We start from the raw sequence: 22,736 nt of genomic DNA, 5'->3' as shown, positions 1-22,736 counted from the left end.
TTCGAAAGTTTTACTTAGGCCTAAATCGCGGCGCTAAATAGGATCGTAACACCGGGGTGTTACAACCAACCCCCCTTAAAAAAAATCTCGTCCCGAGATTCGAAACTGGAAGCAGAAAAGGGGAAACGCGATTACATTCCGTAGATCAGGGATTACACGAAAGATTACACGACTTCGGATACTAAACCACATGGGGTCTAGGGATACATGGTTACGAGCAACTTGATACAACCGAGATCTAATCCAGAAGTCGAGATAGACGGGGACAATGGAGAAACAACAAGATAATGTTTATCCAAATCATGGCGTAGCACCAACAAATCCAGAAACAGTCGACTGAGAAGTAAAACATCGTGAATCCTAAGGCCAACTAACCAAGGGAACTTGAACTTCTTCGACGAATCGAATCCTTTCTTCTTCTTAGATCACACCATCACCTCAGACAGGCGAACCTAGCTTCACAACATCGACTGGATTTCGTAGCTCTGTTGTGAAAGCGAGAGGAATGGGGATGAAGAAGAAGAGCAAGGACCAAGGGTATCTTATATAGGCGAACAGTGGGGAGCAACACACCGAAAGTGGATGCGGCGGGGATGGGATACACAGACGGTGCATGCTGTGGAGATAAGGTCGGAAACATGGCGTGCTTCCTGCGTGAGCGGCGGAGGGGGAACTAAAGGAGAGTAGAGGGGGTCTGCTCGACGAGGCAGGCGTGCGAGCGGTCGTGTCACTAAAAGAAGAAGGAAAGGAGAGGGAAAGGGGGTCCGGTACGAGGGACAAGGCGTGAGAGTCGAGAGCTGACCGGATGCTGGGAAAAGAAGTGCACAGTGCACAAAGATGGCGAGCACTGCATGATGCCGTGGCCACGCGAAAACGGAGAGCTAAAGACCCGATGCCGACAGCATTCGTAGGGCACGTAGCGAAATGACCCAGCATGCATAGCGTAGTCAACTAAACACAGGGCTTGGGACATGACGTCTACTCAGGCTTTTCTATTACTCCCGGCTATCCACTGCTAACCTTCCTTTACTACTCTTCTTTTTCTTTCCTTTACTCGACCATATCCGTCTTTTCTGTAAACCCAGATCATGTCATGCTTTCTTTCTCCAAACCATCTCTTGTTTACCTTGAGAGAACACTTCTGCATCACCCCATTGTGGATTTCCTGTTTGAACACCTGAACATTTCCAAGGAGAAAATTTTTAAAACAAATGGTACGGTGGTGTAACTCGGCAAGGTACTTGGTCAACAACCTCGATACCAGCGCGTGCCGAGCAGCAGCACCATGTGGCAGTTGTTCCACTGTGAGCCCTCGGTTTCATCGCGGCACCGTAAGCTATTAACCAGGCAACTACTACCAACTTACACGCCATGAAGGCAGTGGGGTCATAGACCACAGAGTAAGGGGGTATCGCAAGGAAAAAATTCAACAACAAAAGTTTCCCTCCACAACAAGGGACAAGGAATTCAAATCCAATGACGGATTTGTTTTTTTTTTAAATCAAGTATTCTGTTGGGACATCCATAATTAGTCGATACACTATCCAATAACACCCAATCACGGCTGATCTGCTGGTATCGGAATGGCAACTTCTCTTGTAACCCACTTGATATCACCCATGAAACTCTTAAGCACATCTAACGAACTTAAGGTAGATGAACGCAATAAACACATCGAAATAAATAAATTGCATGTTACAACCGTCTTATACGGGTACAGCATACAGGCATTCAGGCTCCCATTCACGACACAGCATTCACCTATGGTCGGACGATCTCAACAACTACGGAGGACGAACAACAGACAAGAGTACAATACCAGGGGGAACAGCGACAACAAGCACTACTACTACGGCACAACATCCCAAGGCAACTAGTCTACATCCTCGCGGGGCAACGACTGAGTGAGGGGAACCAAGGGCTCTTCATCTGACACTTCCGAGGGTGGAGGTGCGGGCGGTGCTATAACACCAGTTCTTCTTCTTTCGGGTGGGTGGATAGGGATCCGTTCCAAGATTGGGGCATCCTACCTTTCAGCAGCCAACGTCCTCCGTTCGGCCCTGGTGACAAGATAGGCCACTCGTAGCTGATGAACATGCTGATCTTCGGCTTCCTTCAGGGCTTCCAACATGGCAGTCTCCCGGCTCTCCGCAGCTGCAGCACTGGCATGCGCTTCGGTGAGCTGCACCTAAAGCATCCGGTTGAAGATCTCGGCTTCCTCGGCGCGCCGAAGGCACGCCCTCAGCTCCAAGGCTTGATGGTCGTACTGCTCATCCAGAGCGAGTAGGTACGTGGTCAAGTGCACCATGGTGGGACTATCCTCTTGCACAACTCGTCCTTGCAAAGCCTCCATGCGGGCCCTCCATGCCTGCCGATTCTTATCCAAAGGAGGAAAGAACCGCATGGGGGTACGGGCAATGGGCTCCTCATAGATCTGGCAGAGGTACCGCAAGGCTTTGCGGGCCACAACCTGGTAGGTGTCGACGAAGCGAAACCCGGTTGCGGTCACACTCTAGGCTTCAGTGAGGTCGGAGAACTCTTCACTCTTCCCGATGTAGACGGTAACCTCACACCGCTCGGTGCTATGTTCCTCATACTCTCGGCCCTCATACTCGGGGCGATCATTGACTCCAAGCTTTTGCAGAGTGGCATGCAGGATTCTAGGAAAACCCTCAACGTTCATGCAGTAGGTACTAACCCAGGCTCCTGCCATCTCTGGCGGTGGTTGCAAGGAAGGCTGAGCGAAAAGCTGGCTCAAAGGAAAAGCTAAGCGAGCTAAAGTGCGCCGAGTGATGGTACCAATGGCTAAGTCAGGCTCTACTTATAAAGGCAGAGCGTTCAGTGGTCCTAGCGCGGTTCACTAGGGTTCCCGCGCGAGATCACTATGGCGGATCGACCAAATTTCGCGCGTTGGAGGCGAGCGACGTGCGATGCCATTACTGACTAGTATGACTGCAGGGCAAGGGTCCGACAAGAGCGCAGAAAGGGGTACAGAGAGACGTGGGTCACGACCGGCGCGAACCATGGGCGAACGCGAAACACGAAGCCATAGTGTAGACCTAACTCTAGGACAGGAACGAGTCAGTCGTGCACAATACGACACGCGTGACACCTAAGGATAGCGTATCTACCAGCAATACGAGTACTACAATGCACAGGCAGGATATGCATGAATGCACGTCCTATATGTCCTTTCACTATTGCCACATATAGGGCAACCGTTCTTAGATTTTTGGCACATCGTTCTCTCCCTGTAACTAGTCGATACTATCGAACTATGCTCGAGTCAGTGTACCTGCAGAAACTTGATTAATCCTATCTAAGTCAGCAAAGTGCCATCTATCCTGGATACATAACCATAGTAATAGGGCTACTTATATAACTTCGCATACAAATGCCCTAACTTTTTGCAACAATGGGTTGTCAATTTTTAGTTTAGAAAAGGTTTTCGAAGCTTTATTTCCTCATTTATGCTCTGATACCACCTGTGGCAGAACCGCCTAATCTAATGCCTCACCTGAGTGCTTGCCTTCCATTAGACACTAAGCACTCGAGGGAGAACACTAAATTACTCGATTCCGTCGGGCACACCCCAGGGGAGAACCCGAAAATCCACATTTTTGCCACCAGGATCACAAATGAGAGAATAAAGCTTACATCATTCGTAACCATTTCTTACATCACTTTTAATACAACATCAGAGTATAATATTTATTAATATAACAGCGGGATAAAATCATATTATCAGAGGTATAAACAATTTAATTTAACAGCGGAATAGAAACATATGAACAGAGTTACAGCGGAAATAAACATCTATTAATGACATGATGAATTATTGATATATAGCAACTATGACAACAGATTGTAAAACTTTCTTTTATAAAAGCATTTAGTGAGAGTTATAAATAACAACTACGATCGCAGCGTAAAGGAAATCCTCTATGAGCCCACCAGGAGGAATCCACACACAAAGGTCAGCTCAAGCGTCCACCTGTTACCTACAACAGGGGGAATAAAACCCTGAGTACTCAATTGTACTCAGCAAGACTTACCCGATAGGAGAAAAGAAAAGACTCCAAGGATATGCAAGGCTATCTGGCTTGTGAGTTGCATTTGCAGAAAGTATTACTAAGCGTGCGTCCTTATATTCGATTCTTTATTAATAGCCGCATTGGTTCATTAACTAACCATTCTATGTAAGCACCTGTGCTACTTTCAAGCAGGTGGTAAGCAATCAGATTTCCTTTGTCCATCTTCCATCTTTCATCTTCAGTTCTTACTACGATGCTAAACCGTAGACAAGTCAGTACCGGATAGCCCGGCGATTCGCGAATCAATGCCCCAAGCTGGGTACCCCGAAAACACACGCCCCGCTTGTACCCCGGGCACAAGCAGGACCAACCCATCACTCTCCTATCCCGGGTGTCCAAGTCCCCATCCAAACTGGGACTCCAAGCCCCCGCCCCTGAGTCCCGGACTCAGTGCGGTGCAAGGACCTCCTCCACCAAAATAAACCCTAACAGTCGGTCTGGAAAGAGCCGGATCCACGACAAGAGAGCAACAAGTCTTCCAAGCGCCCATACACAAGTATGTGCTTGGGATAATAAGTCTGTGACCTGCCTAGAGTCATATGCAATGATCGGTCCTTAACCGACCAGACAGGGAAAAACGGTGTAACCAAGCTATGACCCGCCTCCGCGGCGACACAACTTCTTACACCCACCAATACCCAAACCATATCCCTGCCCGGTCTCCATTTTCCTTTCCACCATTTTATATATTCTAAGTGATAGTAATCCAATAATATATTTCCTATCTCTCGCGAGTGACAGGCAATCACTCGACTTCTACCGGAGTCCTGTAGCATAGCAATCTACACGATCCTGTCATACTAGTAAGACTCATAGGATAAAGATATATATGCAAGTGGGTTTCATTCAACTCCTTGAAACTTAATGCACAAATATAATTTAACTGTAGAAAAGTAGGGGTTATGCACCGGGGCTTGCCTGGGAAAAATATAATCAGAAGTTAGCTTTCCATCATGGCGACATGATCTCCAAAAGCACCATTTCTCTAGCAACTCCCGATGACTCCGTGATCCATCGACGTCCCTATCATGATATGCAAGGTGATGAAATGCAAGGGTATGATCAACTGACTGCAATCGTGACTCGTATAAATTCGCTCTACGTCCCTCAAGTTAATGGGCTAATTCTAACGACGACCGTACTTAGGCTACATATACACGTTGTCGGATAAGGCGTTATTTCCCAACAATTATTGTAGTTATATAAACCAACGGCATTTCTACATTTCATTGTATCGATTTAATCGTTATTCAAAATAGAGCATCATTATCTCCCTAGCAAACTAACTCTTATTGAGCTACAAAATTTACAGTGAGTATGTAATAATATTAGTAGTTTACTGTCAAATTTTTAGAGTCAACACTATTACCGATTTATCCGGAAAATTCCTACAAGTTCATCTTTTAACAATATTCAGCATTTTAAAATAATTATATAGCTCCCAAAAATATTGCCAAACTTTGTGAACAAAATACACTAACATGTAGAGCATGATTTTAGGGGACTAACAAAACTGGTTTCGCTATTCATGGATTCCTATGCCATTTTATATTGATGTTACAATTTTATTCCCGAGACTCAATTAGCAATCGCTTTATAAAACTAAAGGGCCAGCGGCCACACATCTGGCCCAACGACCAGCGAGTCGACCTGGCCCGCGGGCGGAGGGGTGCGATCAGCAGCCAAGGCGGGACCAGCGAACGGGCGCGCGGTGGCCCAGCAAGGCGCGGGGCACCCGACGTGCGGCCCAATCGGTCAGGGCAGCCCAAGCGCGGACAGCCCAGCACGTAGGCGACCAGCCAGCCCAACGGGGCAGGCGGTGGCCCAACGCGGCAGGCGGCCTAGCAAGGCGCGCAATGGCCTAGGCGCAGGGTGGTAGGCTGGCCCAACCGGTCAAGCCCACAGGCATGGCAGATACGCGAAATGGCCCCTACGCTTTTCACTAATCAGTCCTAGGTCCAGAGTACTGTTCAATGTGCCAGGTATTATTGCAGTAAAAACCCCGTATAACATTTTTGCTTGGATTAATACCCCTTCCTCACCTTCCTTCCAAAATCCAGAAGCGAAACGCAGGGAGCAGAGGAGCGCCGGGACGGACGCGGCCGGCCCAAAATCCGACCACCGGCACAGCGTGGCTCCCGGCGGTGGAGGGGACGCGAGGCGGTGCGGGGAAATGCCAGCGGCCTCGGCCGCAGTGGGGCAGCGCGGTGAGGTGGGGCTGCGCGAACGCCGAGACACCGAGCGGGCACGGCACGGCGGCGACGGGCGCATCCATGGCGGCCGTGGTCCAGCGTTGCGGGGCTGACGGTCCAGCGAGGGCGAAGAGGCATGGGGACGCTCGCTCACGGGGCGACCAGCACCAGTGGGTTGAGCGGCTCGGCGCGTAGTGGAGGCGACGGTGCAGCTGCAGGTGAAGACCGGTACCAGCGGCGCGAGGCGCGGCGACTGCGAGCGCGGCCCAGCGGGTGCCGCGGTGGAGCGGCCGTACCAGAGCGGCGTGGAGCTCTAGTGGAGAGGCGTGGGTGGAGGCAAGGTGCTGCTGCCCGGTGTGCCAAGGAGCAGCAGACCCACACGGAGCCAAGGCGGGCACGGTGGTCGTGCGGGCGCGTACGGCGGTGGCGATGCGGAGGTGCGTGGAGGAGTAGCGCTCACGGCTCGGTCCAGTGTGGCGTGGCGGCGCGTGCTGCGGGGAGCAGACCAACGCAGGCCGAGGCTCGCTCGCGGGGAAGGCGCGGACCAGCGCGGAGCTCGAGCGCGCGCGGGCTGGAAGAAGAAGAATGGCGCCGCTGTGCATAGAAAAGAGGAGGCGAGGCAAAGCCGGGCACGCATACACGAAGGGAAAAGGGAAACAATAGACTGCGTGACCGCCGCGGCAGTACTCTAGGGCTCGGGCGCGCTCACAAGGAGGAAAAGGATGGCGCTGGCGCAGAGCGAGAGCAGCTGCAGCGACACGGAGGTGACCCCTGTCGCTGTGACCCGTCCTGGCCTTGTCTTGGCGCAGAGTGAACGACAGTGACAACGCGCAGGCGCAGAGACATCAGTGGCCTGGCAGACGCAAGAACTGTGGGGTAAAAGGAACTGCACTGCTGCAGGATTGCTGTGCTTCCATAAAAAAATGGACAAGACCACTCGCTGTCAAGCACGAGAAAACGTGCAGCACGGACAGCAGCAGTAGTAGCAGCTCGGTAGATGTAGACTGTATGTGTGCGTATATATATATATATATATATATATATATATATATATATATATATATATATATATATATATATATATATATATATATATGAGTTCTGTATGGACTTTTGTGGATCTGCATTTGACGCGTTTAATTATGATGACTGGTGTGGTTTTCACGGAGTTCTATGGACACATGTTAAGTTTAGCCTCGTCATGAGCCAGGCGACGCTGACAGAAGTCACATAAAATGATGTGATCCCCCCTCATATGTGTGTGTATATATATATATATATATATATATATATATATATATATATATATATATATACATGCATGCACGTACTTTGATTTAGAGTCATTGTCGTAACGGGTGTATATATATACACACACATATATGCATATATATATTTTATAACGGTTTACTGCTTTAGTCAATTTGCAACGTCTAGGCACAGGAAAATTTCAGCAAGCTCGAATTTAAATTTGATTCAAAAGCTATATATATATATATATGTATGTATATGTATATCGTTCTATTTATTAATGGATTTTATTTTATTTACAAAAGTTGCTTTTCATGCTTAATCTAATAGAACGATCCGTTTGTTATCGATTGGCCAGAATTGGCGTTCGACATTCCTAAATATTTCTACGCCCGGCGTAATTTAACTTGAGCGCTTAATTCGAGTCCGCGAAACTAAGTCACACAAGATTCGCTTATCGCTTCACGTATGTTTTAAATCAAAAATTCGAGAAACTCATTTCGAAAGTTTTACTTAGGCCTAAATCGCGGCGCTAAATAGGATCGTAACACCGGGGTGTTACACTCCCTCTCCAGGCTACCAGATCCGGTGAGGAGGCCAGCCGCCGCGCCCGGATCTAGCCAGTAGGAGGCCGGCCGTGCATGGATCTCAGAGTTGGCGGTATGTCTCTCACCCTCTCTCTCCTCTCAGTACATCTCTAACCCTCTCTCTCTCTCACACAGGCTGTCAGATCCGGTTGCGGTGTCCGCGTCGGCCGCTCCCCCAACCTCCGAGCAGCCGGTGGCGATGGGCGTGGATCTGGCGACCCGCGGTGGTGGCGGCCATAGATCCGACGAGTAGCAATGGTGGCGGCGCTGTGGAGGTCCTCCAGGAGGCGGCGAGCATCTAGGCGATGGCGGATCGAGCACTCCCGGCTGCGGCGGCGCACGGAGCAGGGCTTGCTCCCCCGGCGGTGGCGACCTAGATCCAGCGGCGGCGGCGGATCCAGCGACGCGAGGCCCAGATCCAAGTCCGGTTGGGCTGCGGGCCTAGGTCCATTTTTTTAAAAAAACCAAGGGTAAATTCACAATGTATTCAGATAAGTAGGAGCAATTTCGCATGGGCAAACTTGTCCTTACTTAGCCCATTTGACACCGTTACCTGCTGTTCACGGAATAGGGGTAAACTTAAGCTTCGTTTTCAAAAAATACGGGTAAAATCACAACGATGACAAAAGTAGGGGTAAAATCACAACCGGATGTCAAAGTAGGGGCAAGAACGCAATAGCCCCTTTGATTTTTATTCATTGGTTTTTGCACTTTCAGTTTCTCCAATAGCCTCATTTAGTGTTATTTATCAATAAATGATATTCAATAAGTGATATGGAACTAAATCAAAATCAACTGACAAACAATAGGGGAAAAAGTTGCTTTTACATAAAGCTAAATGAACACTTTCCACCTTTAGAGCTACTCCTTTTAACAATGTGGAACTAGAGCAGTGTGGCCTTCCTGTTCAACCACTAGCTCATGCTTATCCAAAGCATTGCACTTCCTAATTTTGAAGTGTAATAAAGCGGAATGGCCGTCAATCTACTTAAATCAGCTCCTGATACAATGCTATTAAAGTTGACAAGATCTTAGTTTCATGTAAAATAACACTCTCCAGTCTCAACTAAACTATCCTTAAGTATTCAGAGATAAAATAACACTCTCCAGTGTGAAGATAGTGAGTTACCTTTTTGATGCACTAGAGCTGGAGTTACCATGTTTCTCATTTTTCTTGCTTGTAGTATCCATGCTTTGGCTATGGTGAGAGAAGATTGGTAATTAGGTTCTCTAATTAGATTGGAAACCATGTTTCATTAAATAAAATACAAAAGAGATCTTAATACCAGTTTGAACTCTTTGAAGGTCCAGATGTAGAGTCAGGCTTTTTTCCTCTTCTTCTTACTTATTATCTTCTTAATTGGAGACTTCTTAGTTGTAGTTCCCAAGCTTTGACTATGTTATCAAACAATATAATTACAAATCAGCACAGGTGAGTAGATTTTGTACATAGAAATCAGCACAAGTGAGCAGATTTTATAATTAGAAATCAGCACAAGTGAGCACAAGTAAGCAAATTTTGTACTTAGGAATTTACCTAGGTGGAAAAAACATAGATAGCGCTGGTACTTCATCCTCTAAAGGCATAATATAAGTTTGAGCAGATTTTGTAGTCTTTGCCTTCTTCTTTCGTGGTCCTCTACATTGAGCAATAAGAGATTAGTAAGTGGGTTGTAGCAAATTATTTGATGCAGCAAAATATGAACACATTTCTTACCTCACAGCCTTCATAGCTTCAATATCAGCCGGGTTGCCATTCTTGCAATTATGCCAATGATGCCCATAGTCCAGGCAAATAGGACACTGGTGCTGGCCCTTTCTTTTTTCTTATCAGTGCCACCTTTATGCCTCTCAGTTGTGGGCCTACCAGCTATGGGTGTCAATAGTGGGGGATGCATAAAAACCCATGGGAAGATTTAGGCCATTGTGTCTTATCAATCATAGCAGGTATTAGTTGGGCATAGGCTGCTCTAAATTTTTCAATGGAGTAGTAAGAGTCCACATGCATCTCTATTTTACCATTAGCAAGAGTTGTGATGAATGCAAGAGCATGTTTGCATGGAAGACCAGAAACTTGCCACTCTCGACAAGAACAAGTTCTATCTTCCAAGTTAACCACAAATCTGAAGGCACTACCTCCTAGTGCAGTTATTTCAGCAACATGTGGTCCACATTCAAGCACTTCCAAGTTTAGTTCTCTACTCTTTTCATTAAGCTCCTTGATTATGTGTGGCAGAATCAATCCATCTAGTTTCTGTCCAATCTTCCTCCTTTGATGCCACTTCGTCATAACCATTTGCCTAATCTTGTCCATCAAGTCATCTAAGTTCATGGATTTGTGAGGCTTGATCCAATTGTTGAAGCTCTCTGCCAAATTGTTTGTAACATAGTCAACTTTGCATATGGTCAAGAACTGACTCCTAGTCCACAACTTTTTGTGGCATTGCCTTAGATAATCTGTTGCGGCTGGCCTAGCCACCTTCATTGCTGCCCAATGTTTCTCAAATAAATAGGAGTTCCACGAGTATGCTGCAGCCCAAAGATGGTCATCAAATACCTTCCCATGGAATTTCTTCTTGAAGTTTGACACCAAGTGAAACATGCATTCTCTATGTTCAGCTTGTGGAAACACTTCTGCTACCCCTACCATCACAGCCTGTCTAGCATCAGTGCATATGGCTAAACCCCTTGGTGATCCAATCGCCTCTCTAAGCTGAGTCATGAACCATATCCAATTATCATTTGTTTCAGAATCAAAGACTCCTAAAGCAACTGGATACAACCAATTATGTCCATCTACAGCAGATGCACTAGCTAATTGACCTTTGAATTTGCCTGTCAGAAATGTGCTATCTACTGCCAAATATGGCCTACAACCACTAAGGAACCCTTCTATGCAAGGTTTCAAGGCGAAAAAAATCTTCTAAATCCGATTTCTTCTGCAATAGTGTGATGATCAATAATTACTAAATTACCAGGGCAGCAGCTCTCAACTTGTGCCTTAAATCTGTACAGATTATCAAAACTGGAGTCCCAATCACCATATAGATGCTTCAATGCAAGGTTCTTACCATCAAATACTCTCTTGTAGTGGATGGTAACCTTGTAGTGTTCTTTGAGCTTTTCTTGCAATGCACTTGCTCCCAGAGTTGCATCCTGTATGAGCCAGTCCTTCACCTTTTCACAAATCCAGTGTCTGGTGGCATTCCTCACTCTCTTCTTTCTTCTACTACTAGAGCAGCAATGAGCACTAGGGTTCTTTTTCACCTACACAAAAAGGCAAACATAGTCAATTAAATATACATATCAAGTTTGCAATAAAAGTAAGATGTGCAAGTTTGAACAGTAGATAATTACCATTACTGTTATTCGATCAGCCGTTGTAGAAGCATGTATCCTCCATGGACAATTATCGGCTTCTTTCCTTGAACAATAAGGCCTCAGCTGTTTTGGTCCACTTCTCTCTGTATTATACTCAAACTCATTTTTGATTGCATGCTGCGAAAGAGCCAACTTAAACTCTGTCATATTGGGATACATACTGCCTACTGTCATTGAAGGATCTTCTTTGTCATATTCCACATGCGGGCCATGATTTGGATCTTTTTGCATCTCATCTTCTGTCATCTCATTCTCTGTCACCTCCTGTTCACTACCAGATTGTGCCTTATCTTCAGTTAATGGAATAGAGGTCTTCTCCTTCCCTTTATCAGAAGGGACAGCTACCACACAGTCTTCCTTTAACTACATTCCCTCCTCATCCACACCAACCTGGTCATTGTTTGGTAATGGATTCATGAGATAGGTATCCAACTCTTGTTCTATGTCGTCCTTATGTTGTGCTTCTCCTTCAAATTGCCATTCAGTGATAGGCTTGTAAGGTTCAGATGGATCACAATAAGCATCTCGATGACCTTTTCCTTATGTTTACTGAACATTACCATCAGTTCTTGGTCTGACGTTACTTCTGGAAAAGTTTTCAACTCAGCATCATAGTATTGCACATGTGGAACTTCCAAGTACCCTCGGAGGATACCGTTGAACAATGGATTCAACAAGGTCCATATAATTTGTGAAATCAGCATCCACAACCTTCTCCAAGGAAAAACATCTCACATCCTTTCTACTTTTCTTTGGATTGCCAAGAAGATGAATTTTGAGCAAGTAACTTGTATCTGTATCCATTCTGTGTGTCCAAACAACAAAACAGGATTTGATAAATAGGAGTAATAACCTGGAGGATCAGATGGCTCTAGAGGAAGTAAGCTAACTAGTACCCACAAGAAATCCCCTTTTCCTTATCTTCACTCTTTAGTTTCATCAAAAGGAAGCCTATAGTTCATTAAATGAACAGAAACAAGATGCTAACATGCAACGCAACTTAATTACATGATAATCCTTGATTTCCATCTCATACTAGATTGATTAATGCACTCAAATTACAAATGTGGACAAGAAACAAAACCAAAGATAGAAGTTGAGAACACTTTTTGCAAGTAGCAAACTCTGGTCTCTGAAATCTTGTTCTAACCAATGAAAATGCATAGATGTACTAGTACTAGATAAACCATTCCAGTTAGCAGCAAGTATAAGAATGTTATAGAGGTACACTAAACATGATCTAATCTAACAACATAGTGCTAATGGTAATGGTCTAATGGAGGAGCCTCCAACAAAAATGCACAGATGTACTAGCACAAGATAACTCACCCTTCATGCAATTGTGCTGGTGCTGGTGGGCCACTGTGCGAGGTCGGTGAGCCATTGGACGAGTCGACCGTTGCGCCACTGGGACTGCTGCTTGGGCAGGCCGCGACGCCCAGTCCGCCACGCGGTCTGGCCGGAGCTCCGGTGGGTGAGCTCGCCCCGCCGCGTCTGCCACGCCATGGCCTGCACCCCGCGTCGTCGGGCGAGGCCGCCCCGCCACACCACGAGCTGCCACCAATGCCGCTGAGCGAGGCCGCCCCCCGCACACCACGCGCTGCAAGATGGGGCTAGCGCCGGCCGGCGAGCCCACCCCGCCACCGCGTTCCCTGCCGGACCCGCGCCTCGAGCTTGGCAGACTGTGGGGCGCCTCGAGCTGGGGGGCCCGCCCCGCGAGTTCCTGGGCATCGGCGACCGGTGCCTCCTTTTCCCCATCCTCATCTCCTCCAGCTTCCATTCTCTCTAGGGTTTCAGTTTGAGAGGTTTCGTGTCTCTTGTTTCTCTTTCAGAACAGAGGAGCGACAAGAGAAAGGAGCTCGGGGGAGAAGGGGAGACGGACGGATGCACGAGACCGAGGACCTACGCGCGACCAAAATAAACATGGGCATTTTGGTACTTCTAATGAAAAGCTGACATGGTCTTCCTAGTCAACTAACGGAGGGATGCCTGAAATGGACGGAAGTGCCATATATGGAAGGAATTTTCAAGTTGATGCTAGATAAGGAAGTTCAAAATTTTCAGTGCCAAATACGAAAGAGTGATTTGTTTCAGTGCCAAATAAAGAATTCTCTCGAAAAGAAAATGGGGTTTAGCTGAAAATTAGTAGGGGTTTATGGTTCTCCTCATGAGGAGGGGAAGTGTGGCAGAACCGCCCGAAATAACATGCTTTCAGATGTGCTCGTCTTCCACTAGACATTAAGCACCTCGAAAGTGAGCTACATCGGACAGTTCCATCAAGCACACCCCAAGGGAGAACTCGAAACAATCCACGTTTTATATCCAGAATCCAATAATGAGTATGAGCTTACAATACTTAGTCCATTTCATACAACAATAATTCTTAGAAATTATTTATTACAATACCAGAGTTCAGAGTGCGATAATTAAACAGCGGAATGAAAATAAACATCTAGCGAAAATGCTACAAGGATCTGTCTGTGCCCACCAGAAGAATCATCCACACAAGAGCTACTCCTGAAGCTGCACCTACAACAGGGGTAAAATAAACCCTGAGTACACAATATACTCGCAAGACTTACCCGACTAGTGGGAATAGTTTCCCAACTCTCAAGGATATGGTAGGCAATATGGGTTTGCTGTTTTCTTTTTGTTTACAAAAAACATTACTAGAAGTACGTCCTTAAGATCAAGTTTAATTAGCAGTCATGATTACTTCATTAGCTAACCATTCTAGGTAAGCACATGTTCTACTTTCAAGCAAGGGTTAAGCAATTAGAACCATTTCACCACCTTTCATCTTCCAGTTCTTACTACGATGCTAGACCATAGCCAAGTTGTATTGTCTCACGAAAACGATGATTCACGAACCAATGTATCCCAGCTGGGTACCCCGAAACACACGCCCCGTTTGTACCCCAGGCACAAACAAGACCAACCCATTCCACTCCTATCACGGGGTCTAGGTCCCCGTCCAAACTTGGACTCCAAGCCCCCACACTTGAGACCCGGTCTCAGTATGGTGCTTAGACCTCCACCTTTCTCCGCCTCCAATCAGTCGGTCCGGAAAGAGCCGAAACCCACGACAAGAGCGTAATAAGCCTTCCTGCTCCCATAAGCAAGTATGTGCTCAGGATAATAAGTCTGTGACCTAACTACCATCCACAGCAACGGACGGTCCTTAATCAACACGAACAGGGAAAACAGTATAACCAAGCTAAGCCCCGTTGGCCGCGGGACACAACATGTTACACCCACCAATACCCATACCATATCACTGCCCTGTCTCTATTTTTCCTTTCATCATTTTCTTATGAGAGTAATAATAATCCCCTATAGTGAGCAACCGTAGATTACTCATGCTACCAATGACCTAAGCATAGCATCTACTCGAACCTACATTAGTAAGACTCTTAGGACAGGTGTATCTATGCATGTGGCTTCCATAAAATTTCTGTAACGTAAATGCACAATACATTTATATACGGTGAATTATAAAATAGAGGTTTTGCACCGAGGCTTGCCTTGGGTAGGCGCGGTGTCAGCTGAGTCAGTCAGTGGCGACTTCGGGACCTCCTCCTGCACGAGAATCTTCTCCTCGTACTCCTCGACGATCTCCTCGAACTCATGATCATCGGTGGTCATGATCTCCACCAACTCATTCTCTACATGCATGCGATGATGATGCAACACTAGCATTTAGGCAACATCAACTCTTAAAATAAGAATACGCATATCAAGCTACTAAGCTAGCTCTAATGACTAAGATACTAAGCTAACTATTATTTTCAGCAAACAAGGCAGTGGGTTCATCTAACAAGTATGAACTTAGCAACTAAAAATATATCCTTACTCCTACTAACGATTTAACATATATTAAAACAAGGAGCATCCCACTACCCTAAGACTTAGGCTATTCTAAGGCTACAAAAATTACAGTGAGCACATAATAATACAATGAAACTACCATAAAATTTTTAGGTCTAAAGCTATTACCATGTTGCCACCAAAATTTCTACAATTATTTGCTTAACAATATTAAGCATTCTTTAAACTATTTAATAGTTCCTAATGTCAACATATATAAGCATGAACTAACTATACCAACAAACAGAGCAAAATTTCAGGAGTCCAACAAAATTTATTGCACAATTTTTTGACACCTACATGATTTGTTATAATTTACAAAGATCAGCTCAAACTAAATTAGAAAACATTTGCTAATTCCCTGGAAAAAGGAAAACCAGTTTCTTGCGAGGCCCACACTCGCGACCCACGCGCGGTGCAGCGCGTGCACACACGCGGCCCGCTAACCCGGCCCACGCAACGCAGGCCGGCCCGCGACAGAGAGAGAGAGCCCGCGCACGAGGCACTTTTGCGGCCAGCACCCCGGATTCTTCCCAAACTGCACCGGAGTCCTATCACTATTCCTATCACTCACAGCTACTCCCGCTTAACCCCCCAGAATTCTGGAAATTTTCCGGCGCACACCTCCTGGTAAACCCGTGCGTGGCGGCGCGGCGAGCGGCGGCATGGAGAAGCTACGCAGGCCACCGGAGGTCCACTCCAGCCCGTCGGTCGGGCCGACACTCATCTAGGGTTCCACAACCTACACCTAGCAGTGACGCGGGGCTGCGGGACAAGCTGGAGATGGCTACGGCGGCGCGTGGCCGGCCGCGACGGTGGCGCAGCCCCCCCCCCCCCCGACGAACTAGAGCTGCTACGGTCCCAACCAACTACCGTGAGAGCATCAAGGGACTACCATAAGTCAAGCCGCGGCGAGGGTTGGAGCGCCGAGGGACGGAGGGAGGCCAGCCGCGTGCGGCCGAACCATGTGGCGGCGTACCGCGGTGGCATGGTCGCGTCAGCGGCAAAGTAGAGGCGGTAGCGACTGGACTGGGGTGCGCAGGGCTAAGAGGAGAGCAAGGCGAATGTAGTGGCGCAAGTAATTGGGCTCAGGTGGAGGAATGGAGGTCTGCCCTCGGTCATGGCCGAGGCGTGGCCTTAACAGCACGCCGGTGGAAAGGAGCCAAATTGGCGCTTGGCCGGGGCGTCATCATGGCTGTACGGGGTCGGGCGACGAGAAGACTGGAGGGCGAAGGTGCAGATGGGCAGAATTGAGTAGAGGTGACCGCTCTCTGGCTCGCACGTGGGCGCGGCTCGACGGCGACAGAGAGATGAGAAACAGAGAGAGGGGGGTGGGGTACGGCCGGTGGCTCGGCATGTGCACGCCTTGGCTGGATGTGGTTGACGCGACCGTGGAGACCCACGTCCAGGCGCTAGCAGACAGGCGCGTGCATTCGTGACCAGCGTGGCCCGCGCGCCGCAGTGCCATCAATTTCATGGCGACGGCAAGCACGGCCACGTGTGCGCAGCATCCAACCGGGCCAGAGGCGCAACGCAAGGATGACACGACGGCAGCGGCTGCGGCTGCATCGCGACGCACGGCGGGCTGGCAGTGCGGCAGCGCGTGGGATAGGGGTAGGGCCGCACGGCCGCACGGCCCCACACCGCAGCGCCCCCGACGGACCGGCCGGCCGGCAAGGCTAGCCGAGCATAGACAGCGCGTGGGCGCGCTCAAGACGCACCGACGCGACGACGTCGTGCCCCTGAGGCGCGATGACCGTGCCCACTCGGGGAAACACGACGAGGACGTGCTGTGCACGGTTTTTAAAGCTCCCACCGCGACTAAACCGCTGCTACAAAACCTAAACGGTCTTAGCTACACTCGAGATGGTATATGAGACTACCAAATCGAGCTACTACCGAAAAAAAAGGAGTCAAGATTGATAACAGGTTTGTGGTGCCCCATAATGTGGATCTATTAGTTAAGTACCAGGGCCACATAAATGTTGAAAGTGTTAACCGTAATGGAATGGAAAAGTTCTTATTTAAGTACACTAATAAAGATCCTGACTGTGCTAAAGCCACACTCAAGAGAAAAAAGATGGTTCGGATCCTACAGCTCAGGTAATTGATGAAATAAAGGAATACTTGGATTGCAGATAAGTAACTCCCAATGATGCAGCATGGAGATTGTTCCAGTTCGATATACACTACACTAATCCATCTATCGAACGTCTGCCAGTCCACCTTTCGCTGGAAAATGGTGTGACGTATACCGAAGACGACTATCTTGACCAGGTGATCCATGATCCATCAAAGGTCATAACAAAACTAACAGCATGGTTCGAGGCCAACTGGCAATATCCAAAGGCTCGACAGCACACTTATGTAGAGTTCCCTGAATACTGGACATGGCACGATGATCATAAATACTGGGATTGTTGTCGCAATAACCGTGCCAAAGTTGGACGCATTGCTAATGTAGCTCCTAATCAAGGCGAAAGATTTTACCTCCGTATGTTGTTTCATGTCGTCAAAGGAGCACAACACTACTCAGATCTTCGTACTATTGGTGGCCATCGACATCCAACATTTCGTGCTGCGTGTGAGGCACTGGGCTTGCTTGGCGATGATCAGGAGTGTATCAATGCTATGGCCGACGTGTCGCATTGGGCGCTTCCATATCAGCTGCGCCAATTGTTCGTCACATTACTGCTGTTTTGTGAAATTGCAAACCCAGTCAGATTACTTGATGACCATATACAGAAAATGGGAGAAGATATAGCATATCGTGCAAACCATCTAGCTCCAGAAATCCCGGTAGCTCTAATCAAGCAACAGGTCAGATCCTATGTCCTGCACGAATTAGATAAATTGCTCAAGGATGCTAGATATAGCCTAGATCGCTATCAACTACCACAGCCAGAACATGATTGTTGCCCAGTTCTTACCAACAGATTTATAATGGAAGAGCTTTCTTATGCTTCTGATGGTACAAGATTGGACTTAGCTCAGCAGATCAGCCAACTCAACACAGGCCAGAGACATATTTACAACATCATAGAACATTCAGTCTTAAATGGTTGTGGCCATACCTTCTTTGTTTATGGATATGGGGGAACCGGCAAAACTTTTCTCTGGAATACTTTGCTTAATGGTATTAGAAGCAAAGGGAAAATAGCCTTGGCGGTTGCATCTTCTGCCATAGCAGCTCTACTACTCCCAGGAGGTCGAACACCCCACTCGCTTTTCAGAATGCCTTTGGACATCCATGAACATTCCATGTGTTCAATTAAGAAAAATACAAAGCTGGGTGAACTAATACAACATACATCACTGATCATATGGGACGAAGCACCTGTGCACCACAGACATTGCTTCGAAGCCCTTGATCGCACGCTTACAGATGTCATGTCATCCAATACCAATGATTTAGCGCACAAACAGTTTCGTGGCATAACAGTTGTACTTGGTGGTGACTTCAGACAAACTCTACCAGTTATCCCACATGGAAGGAAACATCAGGTGCTAAATGCATCCATCACCTGATCCTATTTATGGCGGCAATGCAAGGTCCTTCAATTGACAGGCTCTGTTCGCTTCTCTTATAATCCGTACTTTTCAGCTTGTTTTTTCAACTGGAACAGTATTTTCTCTCACAACAAATCAGCCGAAACAGTGTTTCGGCTTGTTTTTTCAGCGAAGCAAACGGAGCCAGAAAAATGAGACTTGCATGTCCAACTCTTTCTGATTTTTGAAAAGGTTGAATTAGACAAGTTTGCACAATGGCTCCTCTACATCGGCAACGGCACAGTACCTAGCATCACACCTGCAGAAAACCCCGATACATCGTGGGTCCAAATTCCAGACAACCTACAGTTGCCCCTGGATGAAAGAAACCTTGGAGGCCGTCTCTTTTGTATATGGGACAATTGCACACGCCCCTGAATTAGCAGGCTACCTATGTGAACGGGCAATATTGGCCCCAATAAATGAGGTGGCTACCACCATAAATAGAGAAATTATTGATCAGATAGCTACCGAGGAGATGTCATACTATAGCTCTGATTCCATTGATGATGCCACATCTAACTACTGCACTCTAGAATCCCTCTATCCTCAAGAGTTCCTCAACACTATTCAAATGAGTGGCCTACCTGATCACCATTTGCAACTGAAAATTGGAGTCCCTATAATGCTACTGAGAAATCTAGACCCACCAAGGGGTCTGTGCAATGGAACCACACTAATAGTCACCAACTCATCGTATAATTGAGGCCGAAATAATCATAGGCAAGGCTAAAGAATCTAAAGCATGACTCTGTTCTCACTCCCAACCGAACGCACCCCGCCTTTTCCCACGGTTACAAGCACTCGAGCCATGCGGGCCACGCCCCGGGCTCCCAAAGTTGCAGCCTATGGGACAAACGGGCAGGTACGAAAAAGAAAGGATAAAAAACAAAAGTTATGCTAGGATAAAAAGAACAAGGAACTGATAGTGGCTCTATCATAAGAACAGAACTGATGTAGTTCATTGATACAAAAGCTGTTCACACGAGGGCTCACCCACAAACCATTACATTTTTTCTAACTACTTCCATTCCAAATACTACTACGGCCGCTCGACGACATCACATGACGCCGAAGAAAAACGGTACTCGCCGCCAGACATAGCCCCCGCTACAAGGGCCCCACCCGGTTCTGCTCCCTCGACTTCGGCGAGCGCAACGGGTGCCTCAAGGGCTCCGTACCCATAGATGCTCAGCAAAAGAGCATGGTGCTATGGACCTTTTCATGTAGTCGAGGTAGCTCCTGCACAAGGACGCCGCCACCGAAGTATGGCCGCCGTGGCTGGAAGAGATCTCATCAAACTTTATGAACTGGCCAACCTGAGCAGCTACAGGCGCGGAACCCTCCACTGGCACGATCCTGAGCAACTTCCCCTCCGACAAGGCTCTCCTGGCGAAGATCCACCGAAGAAAGTCCGCACACGGCTCCATCCCGAAGAAGGCCTCGTAGATTAATCCAGCACCGCCCCAGGTAGCCTCCAGCTTGACATCACGCTCCGGATCCACGAAAGGATCTGTAAGTCATCCCCCTCGCTCACCCCCTCTCTCACTTAGGAACCGCCGCGGCATACAGGCACTCTTGGTGAGAAGGAAGAAGGAGGAGAGACAATAGTTGGCGTACAGGCAAAGGGTTGTGACGGAGAACCCTCTCCCTCCCCCTATTTAAGGAAGAAACGCGGCAGCCGAAGAAGGGCAAAAGATCAGAGCGAGAAACTCTCTCCCTTCCCCCATTTAATATGAACAGGAAACGATGAGACGCGCCCTGATCGATAAGACGTACCCTGTCCGATGGAACGGCTCCTGATCAGGCGGGACGTGGCCTGGGGCATGGCCCACCACTACCGCTCGACCAACCACTACCGCACACCAGGCACAAAAACCGAACGCCACCGCACGCGGACGACACCCCGCTTCCCTAGGCTAGGCCTAGAGGAACCCAAACGAAATCTCCGTCGGGGGAGATCATCGGGTCCCCTGAGTCAATCGAATCACTCAGGATAGACACCAAGAGACAGGTAGGAAGCTAAGGGACACCCCGTGTAGGCCATGCCGACTCCATCACGAACGACGAGCACGGGTCCCGATCGGACATTTCCGACTGAAGCTCTCCGAACCCCGTCGCTCAAGACATCAAGGTGAACACTACCAACCACCTCTATTTCCTTATAAGCATTTCATACATCCATACATGCATTCATTCCATATGCCCGTGCCTCCCGGACGATTCGGGCCCTGAACCACCCGGGGGCTCGAGAACTAAGCATCGCACATGCAGTGAAATGCATCACAACGCTCTGTGTTGCGTCACGAAGCGGCGGTTGCCTCATTCGACATGAGCAACCAACAAGAGCCAGAGGAGAAAAACGTAGATGAGCCCCGTGCGGCCCTCGCCCGGTCTGGCAGACTGGGTCATCTCAACCTTCTCGTTCGATCCTGAACCTCTCGCTAAGCCCACAGAATCTCCAACGAGGGGAGGCCGTTAGGCCACCCAGGTCGATCTCCGGAACGACCCAGGCATCTGTCGGGTTGCAGGTAAAGGAGTAGTGGAATGTCACAAGAGGGCTATGCTGACCCCGTCACGAACGACGGACCCAGATTCCACTCGATCACACCCGTTAGCAACTCACCGAGCGCGTCACTCGAGCCTGAGCTATCGCGACAGGCGACAAAACTCAGCCCCTCCGGTTGTGAGGAACCGAGGATGGGGTAACGCACATAACTCACACCGACCCCTACTAAGGCCCAACGAGGCTCAGGGGCTCAAGACACAAAATGCCCGGGTCTGCGACCCCGATCTCGCCCCATCCGGCTACGCTTCCGACTGTGCTCCAAACACCTAGGTCTGCGACCCCGATCTCACCCCATCCGGCTACACTTCTGACTACGCTCCAAACACCTAGGTCTGCGACCCCGATCTCACCCCATCCGGCTACACTTCCGACTACGCTCCAAACACCTGGGTCTGCGACCCCGATCTCGCCCCATCCGGCTACACTTTCGACTGCGCTCCAAGCACTTGGGTCCGCGACCCCGATCTCGCCCCAACTCCGACTCACCCGATCCCACGACGCGTACCGACTCTAGGATCAGTGAGATATGTCTCGACTAAACTAACTACCTCACCTGATCCTGCGGCGCGCACCGACGCTAGGATCCACGAGCTCCCTCTCACCCAATCTCTCAAGCAACCAAAATCACCTGGGCTGCACAACGACGCCTAGGTTGACAAAAACCATCTCAAAACTAAGAACACGCACACACGCCCGCTAAAAGAACATCCCCTAGACAGTTCTTTCCAAACCAACCGGGGGCTCGGGGGCTACACCCGCTGGTGCGCTCGCGCGCACCCGCCGAAACAGAAAACCTCCCCCACTAACAGCACAGGAAACCCCCCCCCCCCCAGACGGTTCTACCCGAACCACCCGGGGGCTCGGAGGCTACACCCGCGGGTGCGCTCGCGCGCACCCGCCGGCAAGGCAAAAATCCCCCAGACGATTCTAACCGAATCGCCCAGGGGCTCGGGGGCTCCTGTCGGGTTCGTAAAATCGGGGCTCGGCCCAAGAAGGCAGCACACAACTCGTGGGCTAGCCCGAGAGTCTAAAAACAACAGGCCGGAAGGACGGTCCAGTTACCGACCGGAAGGTCTGGCCGAAGAGGAACGGCGCCCGCTCGTCAACTACTTCGGCCCACCTCTCCGACCGGAGCGCTAGCTTCGGACTCCAGCCGCCTCCGAACGGCCTCTCCGATCGGAAGACCTGGCCCAAAATGCTACTTCCGACTCCGACCCCGCGTCTCCGACCGGGGTGCGCAGAAACC

General features: G+C 48.7%; 2 protein-coding genes across 2 annotated transcripts; one reads left to right on the top strand and one right to left on the bottom strand.

The window, feature by feature from the left end:
• Positions 1-10,003: 10,003 nt before the first annotated feature.
• LOC136510997 (uncharacterized) lies at positions 10,004-13,011 on the bottom strand. Its single transcript, XM_066505252.1, has 5 exons — positions 12,903-13,011; positions 11,984-12,091; positions 11,482-11,828; positions 11,100-11,391; positions 10,004-11,016 (listed from the first exon to the last, which is right to left on the bottom strand). Exons 1-5 carry the CDS (start codon positions 13,009-13,011, stop codon positions 10,004-10,006), a joined length of 1,869 nt encoding a protein of 622 aa, XP_066361349.1.
• A 4,364-nt stretch (positions 13,012-17,375) lies between these two features.
• On the top strand, positions 17,376-18,900 carry LOC136510996 (uncharacterized). Its single transcript, XM_066505251.1, has 2 exons — positions 17,376-17,475; positions 17,594-18,900. Exons 1-2 carry the CDS (start codon positions 17,376-17,378, stop codon positions 18,898-18,900), a joined length of 1,407 nt encoding a protein of 468 aa, XP_066361348.1.
• The last annotated feature ends 3,836 nt before the right edge of the window (positions 18,901-22,736 follow it).

This window comes from Miscanthus floridulus, chromosome 16 (genome assembly GCF_019320115.1).
Source record: "Miscanthus floridulus cultivar M001 chromosome 16, ASM1932011v1, whole genome shotgun sequence".
NCBI lineage: Eukaryota > Viridiplantae > Streptophyta > Magnoliopsida > Poales > Poaceae > Miscanthus > Miscanthus floridulus.
Note: the sequence above shows the minus strand (reverse complement) of the source record. Positions and strands in the feature narration are given on the sequence as shown.